Raw genomic sequence first — 12,247 nt, 5'->3', positions numbered from 1 at the left:
AAATATATTGTTTATAACTGTATCGTATAGTATTCAAAAGTTAAATTTTCAAGTTACATCCTAATTGCACTTCTTTGTTTACTCTTACTTAATTTTTTATCTGTATAACTATACAATTTTTAGTTATACATATGTATTTTGTAAAAGAATTAATATTCAACATAACTTTTTTTTATTTATTTACTGTTAATTTACAAACTTTTAATTTGGAAGTATTAATATTTGTAAATGCATGGTAATATAAAATGACAAATATTTGGAAACTTGTAGATGTTTTCAAATAATGTCGATTTTCACTTTAAATACCTCAAACTGGCTCAAACTTTAGCAGCTACTTTGAGAGACATAATATTAAAGTTAAACCAGATATGTTCGCTGTAGAAAAGAGTACATAGAAAATAATAACATCAAATTTTTTTATTTTTGTAAATATAATACAAAGTAGATAATTATTAAATTATTTATTACTTATAATGATCACGAAAATTAATTAAAACATTGGTAAAAAATTGTTTTAAAAACATATATAATTACATATTTTGCAAATTCTAATTTATACATGCATTTTAAACAAGTACGAAGTTTCCTGCTAACGTTTAAGTTGCATTTACATATATCGAATGTCGTCAGCTGTTGGCCTTTGGCTAGTTTCAGTACAATTCGAATTTTTGCATGTAATACGGTGGGGTTTATTTTTTTCTTTGAACACAAATGCAGAATCCGCCGTTTGTGTTCTTCCGTGATAAATTTTGTTGTAAATGAAGCGATTTTTAGTGGAATGTATGTATACATGGTGGTCATCACGAAGATTTGTATCAAGTAGTTGGCCTATAAAACCTTTCTGATAATCATGAATCTGCAAACATTGTTTCAAGATTTCAATCCAAGGTAAAACCTTACACGCGGATTATTTAGATTTTATTCAAACGAATAAACAATGAATTTATGCAATATGTTAAAGTTTCTTTTATAAGAATTTATATAATAAAAAGGGAAAGTGATGAATAAAAATAAGTATTATTTTTATATACGTAGAAACTAAATAATTTAATTTTCGATGCTATTTCTTTGTTACATCTACACGAATTAAATTGCAACAAATCTTTTTGGCAATTCAGCCTATTGATATTTCCCGTTTTAATGTAAGATATACTTTTAAATAGGTCGGTCATTTATTTTAGGCGAATTTTCGTCGTTCTGTTTTGCATATTTTATCATTTTTATAATATCGTTGACTGTAACATAAATTATTCAAAGTTTACTTACTATCGAATTTCATAATGTAATTCATTGTTTTATGTATAGTAGAAAAATATTTTACTAAGTTAATTGCCATTATTAAATTTGGTAATCATTTTGAGAAATATCTAATATCATATGTGTTAAGTATTACTGCGAGTTCTGATCTTAACAAATATTTAAAAATTATATTAATATTAAATTTAATATGTAATACGAATATATATAAGTGAAATAAAATATATAAAGATAAAGTAACATTATATTAATTCCTTTTACTTTATATTTTAGCAAATTTTTGGTACACTCATGTTTAATGATATTTACAATCTTGTTTGCCCTTCGCTTGGATGGTTTCATTGAATGGAGTTATTGGACTGTCTTTATTCCAATATGGTTTTGGAAGAGTATGGTAATTCTGGGTGCTACTGTTGGAAGTTATGTTTGGTGGAGACATCCTCATGCAAGATTAGAAGGAGATGCTTATGTACATTACAAAGCAATGTTAATTACTTTGGCATTACATTTGATCTTGTTAATGTTTGAATTATTAGTATGTGATAAATTAGAATCTGAAAGGCATCTTTGGATACTTGTATTTATACCACTTATCTTCATTTCTATAGTATCAATAGCTGTAAGTAATTTTAAATTTCATACAAAAGTGATACAAATTAATTTTCAAACAATACAAATATTTTTATATTTTTAGGTCTGTATCTGGGCTGCAAAACATGATAGATCATTTGAACTTGAATTATTTTGTGCAGTCAATGTATTACAGTTTATTTTTTTGGCATTAAGATTAGATGGCTTTGTAACATGGAGTTGGGAAGTAGTATTTGTGCCTCTTTGGGCACTATTATGCTTATCCTTAGTAGCAGTTCTATATGCAATAGTATTTGCTGCTGTTTTATTAAGAACACCACAGATTAATGCCAGACAAAGGCGGACATCTTTAAATTCTGCATTGGCATATACATTTCTTGTGGTTCCAACTTTAGTGTTCCAAGTAAGAGCCATAACTTTTATTGAAACATCAAAGTAATCTCTGAATGTTATATTAATATTGTTTCAACAAATTTTAGGTATTAATAGCAAACAAATTGGATGGGGATACTTCATTAAATTATACTACAGTAGCAATGCCACTTTTAATATCTCACATAACTCTCATTTTCATGTCTTTCGATGCAAAAGGAGGAAATAGATGTAAGAAGCACTTTTTATAAAAGCTTAAACATTATAGTAATAATATTAATACCTAAATGTTGCTATTAATTTTAGGGTGGTTTGGTATCAGGAAAGACTTTTGTCACTTTTTATTAGGATTATGCCCATTGCTTCAAGAATATGGTAATATTTCTTATCAACCAAGAAGCGAACAAGATCAACCACCATCAGAACCAATGGTCTCAGAAAAGAATGAAAAACATTTCAAGAAGATCGACCTAACAAAACCTGTGGTACCCATAGTATCCATTGATATGCCCGATTGATTGTTTTTTTTAGGTATGTATAAATTATGATTTAGAAAGTTGTACCATGGCATTTAAACTCGAAAATTTACAATATTCTTCTATAATCCTTGTAGGATCGACTCAGGTACTTGAAATGTTTTTATTGATATGACTGGTCCACACCAGAAGCCATATCTTAACAAGTAACAGATACAGGTGCGTAAATAATAGAGAAATCTATTATGGAAAGAAAACTATTATTTTGAGTAAAGTGTATCAGAACGAACACAATAAGTGTGTTATTGTTAAATATATTGTGCGCCGAGGCAATCATAATAATTATATTATCTATTTTGTTCTTGGGGCTTAAGCTTTTTATAATTATCGTAGATTTTCGTAAGAAGTAAAAGATGTAAAAAGAAAGACTATGACGTGAAAAGTCTCAAAGTTTTTTAAAATTAATTAATCAATAACGAAATAGTTACGAGAAAATTGTACGTTAAATACATTTAGAGAAAAGGCCCCACGAGCAAATTTAGCAGCCGCGATGCTCAAAAATATCATGTCTTTTAAAGCTGCGTTAGTTTTACGTGTACCCAAACTTAAATTACGCGTAGAGTAAGTAACCAACCCGTCCATTTGTTTGATTGCTCCTTTTTAATAATATAGGATAATAGCTGACCTATTTTGTTATGCCTGTTAATAGTGAACTTGCGTAACAATAGCGTTACTATTATTTTGCCAAAAGTAGCAGATACAAAAGATAGCAAATATGCCTAAGGTGGTGCTAAAAGTTAATGATATTTTAAATAGTTTGTATGCAGCTGTGAATCGCGTTTAAAATCCGTTCTAAACCTCGATATATACTGTGATCTGTGTAGAGCAAAGTTTGATTTATAATTACTTTATATTTTAAATTGATTTTCCTGCAAAGCGTTAGAAATATTAATGAATTTTATTATTAAGGAAAATATTCAATGTAAATAGTTCTACTATGTTATAGAATCTACTAGCACTATACAGATCATGTCTGAAAATTTATTATGTATGTAATTAAGTTTCAGTTAATGCGCAAGTGTTTGATTCTTTGGTGATACAAAATTTTAGTAGATCACACGCGTATTATTGTAAACGTTGCGAATAATTCGTTGTGTTTACATTTTATTTTAAAAAACGAAAAGAAAACTCCGTTCGTCTTCTACATTATTTAATAATGTGAATGCTCATATTGAATGAGACTTAACAATAGTATTTACATAGTAAATTTATAAAAATCAGTGCAATTCAGGAACAGAGTGATTGTTAATAGGGCAATGATAATAAAATTGAAAATTACATTTTTTCTTGTTCATAGAAATATTTTACGTGTATTTGAGCCCTTTTTAAAAATAATTTTTAGTTTAAGAAACCTAGATCCATGTTCGCAACAAGAATGTTAAGAACATAGAAGATTAAGAACAAAAGCCATACATTTACATTAGAATAATTTTTCTACGTGTTCCTAAGAATTTTTCAATATTTCTCGTTAAAATATTCGTATTGATATTAATGAAGAGATAGTATAATTTTAACATGTACGGCAAACGTGTTCAAAGGGCTCTGTTACTTTAAGCCTTAAATTAGATCTTTGCGTACGCTTATCATTTATTAATTGCTTAAAAAATTCTACGAGTAACGAATACTGCATTTTCTAATCGATAACGTAACAAGTGTATGCCATTGTTGTGTTATGTCAAATAAGTTAACTTTTATTATTATTATCATGTTTTTTAAAACTGCTGTTTCTTACAAACAGTCAAAAAGGAAGATGTTATGATGCTCCTAAAGAGTGTAACAATATTTGTTCGATACGCTAACATGTTATATCTTATATAACATTAAAATTTTTACAAAAAATGATGCAGATTCTTATACGTATTAACATACATTGTCGTAAATTAGAGGTGTACGGATTTTTCTGCGCTTCGAGAACTGGAACTTTAGACAGAATCGAGTTAGATGATTAGATAGAAAATTTGGAAACTTCTAAATTTCTAAATTGGGAAGTTTGTTTGAAAATCAGAGTGTAGATTTTTGTCGAACTAACCCGAAATTAGACTGCGCGCGTATGTCGAAGCTTTTGAATTCCGTACATCCCTATAATAAAAGCAACCGAAATACGTAAGTTGTTCGAACATGAAAATTTTGAATCGGCCTTATAAAACAAAAGATTGGATATATCGGCTGGGATACAAGACTGAGCACCTCGCATCTTTAGAATAGCATCAGCAAAATGCTAATAAAAAGAAATAAAAATAATCACGTGTATTAAACAAACAAAGAAAGAAGTTTAATCGTGAAAAACATTAAGTGATAACGTTATTAGATATAACTACTAAGTATATCCAACCATTTATTGTGTTATAATGTAGAAATAATGTACATATTCTGTTATATTACAATAACATTATAGACTATATCAATTAATGTATATTATACATATCTATCATGAGCGACAGTTGGTAAATAAGTAGTAATATTATTTTATTTTATATACATCACACGCAAAAGGATACCATTATAATCTAATAAAGTTTATATTTTTGGTATTAACAGATACGAGCAATTTTTACAATACGAGGCATTTTTTGTTCATTCTAATTTTTCACGACGCCAAGAGTTTCAGCTTTTCATGAACTACACGAAATCGTTCGAACATCAACTTATAAATACAACTTAATGAGAACTACAATGAAACGAAATTATGGTTTTTCTAATAACAATTGCTAATCCCTTGCTAACATAGAAAATTATATACAAATCATTTTCTTTTTTCCTTAAAGAAAAATTAACAAAATTAAAATTCTTCTGAAATACTTTTTTTATATATAGTACTTGTAAGAATATTGGAAACGTGTATACAATACAATCTAATCTACGATCCAAAATAATGTGGTCACTTACATAATTGATTTATGTAAAAAATAGAAAAGGGTTATCTGTAAAGTCTGATTTATCACTTACGCACATTTACGGTATATGCGCAAACTATTGTCAGCAACTATGTGCAATCACATGGGATATAAATTGCTTCGGTTACTTATCTAGCTTCAATACAACGGTATATATTCAGGTACCCAAGTACGTCCAAGGAGCAACGACACATTCTTTGATACAGTTGCGACATCAAGATCTGAATCCTCGACCAATGCCGTTTCCCAAACGTACAGTACTTGTAAACGTTTCGCACACCGTGTAACAAATTCCAATAATCCTGAGCAACTAACCATGACAAAAAAAGATCATTAGCAACAGTTAATGTAACCATGCCATGCTGGTTTTGCAATAAATTGCAGCAATAATTAATTTATAGCTGAAATTGCAAAATAACTGGAAGAGAAATGGAAAAGAACAAAATGATGTTCTCATATAATCTTCACTAGTATACTGTATTAATTATTGATCAATTAGCAAATTCAAATAAAAGTAACTAAATTTATAGCTATTTACCATACATGTGAGTTAGAGGAGGCACATCTATGTCAATACAAAGTAAACGTAAACGTTATTATAATACATACGTGACTTCACAATCGCCCAAACCAACGGCGTTCAAACGTGGACAACCATCGGCGATAGAGAGTAAGGCGTGATCAAGTAGATCAGGTCCATAAGCAGCGATTACCAATTCGACCAATCGAGGACATTGATAACCAATGCATAACACGGTCGCTTCGGATGGCGCTTCTCCAAAGTAAAGATGTGTAATAGGAACGCAAGGAGCAATCAGCGGTGTCTGATCATCATCATTTGTCATGTAAGATAACCTAATGCAATGTACAAACAAAACATTATTTACTTCACTGTAGAATAATGATTCATTCGCTTATTCATAAGCAGACATGGCATTTTAAGAGAATAGACTTGTCAGTCGGATTCAAAAAGTCGATTTTTTTACAAACTTTTTCTAATCGCTAAGTCAATTTTAAAAGGTCATATGACTAATTTTCTTTATTATATAATCTTCAGAATAAAAATGCGACAAAATGAGTTATTTGTACTGGTATAATTAAGTAAGTAAGAACTAAACGCTAGTTATCCTGTCCCCTTGCGTAATGTGAGATACCTAGAATATAGGACATCCAATACTGAATATCCAAAATAGAAATACACTCACAATACAAGATTTATATTTGGAAGACTACTCGAAAACGTAAACCATGCTTTGTCACTGACACGCGGAAGTGGTTTCGTCTCCGGATGCGCTTCCAGCCGTAGTGTTTCTAACTGAATCTGTTTCTCTGCACTTAAAGCTAGTAGCAAGTCGTCACTGATAAGCGAATACGATAATGATAGCTCCTGTAGGTACCGGCAATAACTGACTAACGCCTGAATACCTGTAATATAATTAAATCACGAGATAAAATTTGAAAAGGAAGTCATTGAAACTGGTGCAACGTAGACCTCTTTTAATTCAACGGAAAAAAGGAATGTCGATACAATCATCCTTAGAATTTGGGAATTTTATGATTTTCGGAAATTTAGAAATTTGGACTTTATATACTACACTAGACTCCTCTAAAGTCTGTCTCTAAGTTTTTCCAAAGTTTCTTCCACATTTATGTTCAAACAAAGAAAGCCTATGTTGCAGCCGAGTATCGATATCGTATAAGTTACATAAATAGCTTCATAAGTGAGAGATAACGATTGGATATCAGATATCGTATAACTAATAACAGATCACACCTTCAGGTAATAATCGGGGAAATCCCTTGACTCGTAACAGTTGTAAAGTTTTTGAGGGGTCTGCATCGTTACTGGAACACTCCTTCTTTTGTTCGATCGTATCCTTGTTTGATATTTTCATGATGGTTTCAAACTTGTCATTATCGATCTCCAGGAAAGTGGGTTTTGCAGTCTTCATTAGTGCCAGCATCTACCAGCAAACGTTTCATTAATAACTATAATTAACACTGTTTCCACGAATAATAACCAACAATGTTCATCCTCAAGTTTATCAACTGCAAAATTCGTAATTCGAAATTAGTGATTCTATCATGATACTTAACAGCCCCCTCAATGATAGACATTAACTTTTCATTGTAATAACTATTTATTCAAACGAACTCTAAAAGCAAGAACCAAAGATCAATTTGGAACTTAGGATCAATAGTAAAAATTTAGTAATATATGTTTTGATACATACATACTTGCTTTTATGTTATAGATTATTAATAGTTCCGAACATTATTATTTGACTGTCCGGAAAAGACAAAGCGCACTGTTATCCTAGAGCATGTCTATCTCACAGGAAGTGGTAAATTTAAAGTTTAGTGTCACAACCGCTCTTTTATCGCTAATATAAGCAAATTTAAAGCTTACTTGCACAACTGAAACGTTTCTATTTCATTGCTGACAAGATGAAAATTTAAAGCTAACTCGACTAAGAAGATTACTATTTCACCACCAAAACAGGGAAAGTATCTGAGACGTTCCTATTTCATCATTAAAAGTGTTACGATGCGGAACGTTTCATCAACAACGGAAGAAAATTTAAAGCTTACTGTGATGATTGCAATATCACGCTGTTAGAAATTCTGGGAATGCATAACTTGATTTTCAAATTAACACTATGGTCTGCAATGAAGATATCCGTGAAAACATGCAGACGATACGCGACTATCTTTTCGGAAATGCTTGGTGCAAACGAATACAGTGCTGTCGAGAATCACACTGTCTTACAAAGTTCGTTCGTGCGGCCTTCTCGGTGGAGATGCAGAGAAAAAGCGAAAGGACGATTGGAAAGGCACGTAATAGTTGTGCAAGCCCCAACATCGGGATCATAGAGTCGGCCAGGCGACTAGGCCATGCACGTGCCTAGGTATGTGTCGTTACAACGTGCTCCTTTAAAGGGGAGTGTACAACTTAAGACGGTGAGACCGGTAAAAGGACCGCGGGAGACCGCATGCGGAACTTGTTCACGGACTAAACGATCCTCGAGGCAACAATAAGTAGGCTATTCACGTGTCTAGATATAATGATCACGTGGATTTTAACGATAAAGGGATCGGTATAAATGGCATGATTGGCTTCAGGATGCTCGATATACCGTAATGAAATTGGGTGGTTGGGAAGGACAGTTTCGGCAATTTGGACAAAGCGAAAGTATTAATTTTAGATCATTGATTTTACCTTTTTACTGTACGTTCATTATTCAGTTATTTGAAGTGCATACTTTTGCAATTATAGTCGCAATTAATAACAGAGCAATAATTTAAAAGAATTGAGCAACTAGCAAAAGGTAATGAAACTGTCGGAAAATATGAAAGACCCTATTTTATTCACAAATCAACTCTGTATAGGGGCAAATTTAGTGCTGCTATTCATGCAATTACTTCTAAAGTACCACGTGCTTGGTATCGTGATAACCAGAGCTAGGATTCGAATAAAAGGTTCATCAAATTTCCACCCTCTGTGTGAATAGTAGCGCGAAGAATTTCTAAAGTTGATTGAATACATTAAAAAATGTCTCAAAGGAATAATCCCAATTTTTACACAATAATCGACAATTTAACATTTCTGGTGATTAATAAAACGTTGAAATGTGCAAAAGGAGGTCATGGACTTATGCAGCATGTTGCCAGTTCCCAGTAGACCATTCACGTGTTACGACTCACGTGTATCACGAAGAGAAAGGAAACTGATATAAATTGTTAACTAATTAAACATCGATTGGGAAATACTCGATCATTTATCGAACCTATTACGACAAACAACCTGTTATTGATAAGTTAAAAATAATAAATTAATTACAAAATTATTTTTCTGTTAAAAAATATTCTATTGTTATAGCGTTGTACATCGCCATATATCGTATATTCTTCCGTGCTATGTTGCAACACATCGCGTAAAATATTATATATCGTGGTACATCGCACCACTGCTCTATAACAAGCATTATATCGTTTTATACCCACGCGTTATATTACCGTTGTATAACCACATGTTATATCGTGGGGGAAAAACTGTATTGCGAAAAAACAATTAACATTACGTATTTATATTACAACCCAATAATGTACGTCAGTTTGAAACCCAGAGTCAATAATGGTATTCAGACTTTTATCGTTTTTTAATGGTTTTAATTATAGCGCTGCGACGTCATTAACCACCTGTAATCCCCGTATTAATCGATACGTTAAGTACAATAATAAGAAAATTTCAAATTTTTCGTTTCTTTTTGCCTCATTATTAAAATAACAGTTTTTACCAAGTTAATAACAATCAGTGTTACATATTTTTAACTTGAAAAAATTATATTCCGTAAATACTGCATTCTGTTTGAAATAGAAACAACAAAATACAATTAACAACCATGACTTTGCATATTTATTCTATTGCCGGATAAGGAATTAAACGTAGTACCGATATACGGTGCAATAGTTCGCAAACAGATATCGATGGCAATATTTCTAAAAGGTTTATCATGATTTTTTCACGATGCAAAGTTACATTGCGTCGTTCAAAGATCGATTTCTGAAACCCTCAATAAATGAATTTAAACGTTCCGTATATTTCCCGCCAATTAGTCTCGAAATAAACGAAAAATAAAAATGATGACATGTCACGAACGATCACAAATTAAGGTTAAAGTCATTACCTATTATCCTGGCTGTGATTGAATTTTACGCTGTTCCAAAACGGTAATTTCCAAGTGATCGCAAATTGCACTACAGAAGTGGGCAGATTGATAAAAAATTCTTTGCAAAATGAATTCGGATTGATTAGAAGCGAAACCCATTTACTTTTGCAATGAATCAACGTTAGCATCAATCTGGATGCTGTACCTAAAACAAATATCCATATGATTAGTACACTGCTGTCGTATATCGACATTCTAACCAATAATTGTCAATCACATTTCAAAGAAATATTATGTTCTCAAACTATTCACATCTGTTAACATCACAACTTTCCTTTTCATGAAGAATCATTCAAGAATTTCTGCAATTTACTCGCCAAACTTAGTTACACATATTTCCTTGGAAAAATGGAATCAATGCTCGAATGATTGATCACACCTATCGAATGTAGATATTTATTTTACGATTAATCAACGAAATACGTATTAAATATAATAAAATTGTTTTTACTTTTTGTATGGAGAATTCGTTTATCACGTTACGTTTCTGAAAACTCTTGTCACGAAAAACCTGGTATTTAAATATTTTTGTTTCTGTAAACCGGTCTTGATCTGGCAGCAAGCTTACCGCTGTGTTTGAGCCGCGCACAACACTGCCACACGCTACGAATGACTGATGCACGTGTTCTGTGCTCACGTGCACCCAGCTGATTGATACCTGTATACGTATTTCGTATAGATATATATTCGCGACGTGATCAGGGCCGAACTAAGACCTCGAGAGACCCCAAACACTTCCAGGATTTTTGTGCATTCATATAAGTATATATTTTTAATCTAAAATACACATTGCAACAAAATTTTATTTTACGAAATGGAACTTTGGGCTTTTAGAACTTTTCCACTTTGGAATTTCTGAATCTTAAAACTTCAGAGTTTTTTGACTGTAAAATTTAAAATCTTTGGAGCTTTGGAATTTAAAACATTAAGATTTCGAAATTTTGAACGTTTAGTTAAATTTAGTTATCAACAATTGTAGTAGGTTGCTTCTCTCGACGCTCTAAACACGTACTTGGTTAAGACGGCCCTGCATGCAACTATGCTATATGGATACGTATATCTTTTCACGCGACATGCGTCATTATCTTTGCGTGTCATTTTCTGTTTCCCGGTTTAAGAAAATTCGTACCTTTTAATCGTTTGTGTTTTACTTTAAAAGTATATTCTGTATGTGCGTTAACTGTATATACTATTTTATAATTTATAATACAATTGTTTACCTTACTGTGTAAATGTACAAAAATGTTTTTCTGAGTATTGAGAAATTCTTGAAGTCTATAATCATCATTTAGTGTACAATTTATTAGAAAGAAGCGTTTATATTAAAATCATAGTATGGTTATAATTATTCAAAAAGTTTATTACAAATTATGATTAAAATTAATTTATTCGATATTACATATATAGTTTCGGGTGCACAATGGAATTTTGTCGTTATACATACGATGTTCCGTTGATGACCTTTTCTTGAGTTAAAGAAAATATGTGAAATTATTAAGATAAAGATAATTAAACAGATATCAGTCAAATAAAATATTAGCACTATTGATATAATATTAAAAAAGATAAATAGCGGAGAAAGAGGAAGATAGAAAACTTTCACTTATACGTATCACACATTGCTAACATTTCGGCGGCTGTCATAGATGTACAATGTAACTTGCATGCATATAAAATATGACTTATGCACAGGTTCAGGAGCGTATTCACTGACGATATAAAAATATTTCTTTTCTCTTAAATATTTTCACACAATATACATTTTTGAAAAAATAAATTAACTTTTCGATTTGTTACTATATATTATTTCAATAAAAAAGTTCTGTTTTGAACTTTTATACTTCAATTAGAATTTCAATTTAAACAA

General features: G+C 31.1%; 2 protein-coding genes across 9 annotated transcripts; one reads left to right on the top strand and one right to left on the bottom strand.

Annotated features, from left to right (window-relative positions):
- The first annotated feature begins 582 nt into the window (after positions 1-582).
- Positions 583-6,154, top strand: LOC100876840 (transmembrane protein 185B). Its single transcript, XM_012289060.2, has 6 exons — positions 583-888; positions 1,531-1,876; positions 1,952-2,251; positions 2,328-2,451; positions 2,527-2,751; positions 2,834-6,154. The coding sequence occupies exons 1-5, from the start codon at positions 851-853 to the stop codon at positions 2,736-2,738; spliced, it is 1,020 nt and encodes a 339-aa protein (XP_012144450.1). The 5' UTR covers positions 583-850; the 3' UTR covers positions 2,739-2,751; positions 2,834-6,154.
- LOC100876951 (F-box/LRR-repeat protein 3) lies at positions 2,828-12,143 on the bottom strand. Of its 8 annotated transcripts, none has more exons than XM_012289058.2 (7): positions 11,825-12,143; positions 10,484-10,525; positions 10,339-10,408; positions 7,425-7,614; positions 6,856-7,075; positions 6,260-6,505; positions 2,828-5,960 (listed from the first exon to the last, which is right to left on the bottom strand). In XM_012289058.2, exons 4-7 carry the CDS (start codon positions 7,612-7,614, stop codon positions 5,789-5,791), a joined length of 828 nt encoding a protein of 275 aa, XP_012144448.1. In that variant the 5' UTR covers positions 10,339-10,408; positions 10,484-10,525; positions 11,825-12,143; the 3' UTR covers positions 2,828-5,788. The 8 variants fall into 8 exon arrangements, with proteins under 8 accessions (XP_012144448.1, XP_012144440.1, XP_012144447.1 ...); XM_012289050.2 differs by lacking the exon at positions 11,825-12,143 and adding exons at positions 10,598-10,759; positions 10,832-11,121 and having other exon boundaries at positions 10,339-10,525; XM_012289057.2 differs by lacking the exon at positions 11,825-12,143 and adding an exon at positions 10,832-11,121.
- Positions 12,144-12,247: the final 104 nt, after the last annotated feature.

This window comes from Megachile rotundata, chromosome 1 (assembly GCF_050947335.1).
Source record: "Megachile rotundata isolate GNS110a chromosome 1, iyMegRotu1, whole genome shotgun sequence".
NCBI lineage: Eukaryota > Metazoa > Arthropoda > Insecta > Hymenoptera > Megachilidae > Megachile > Megachile rotundata.
This window is presented reverse-complemented; position numbering and strand designations above follow the sequence as displayed.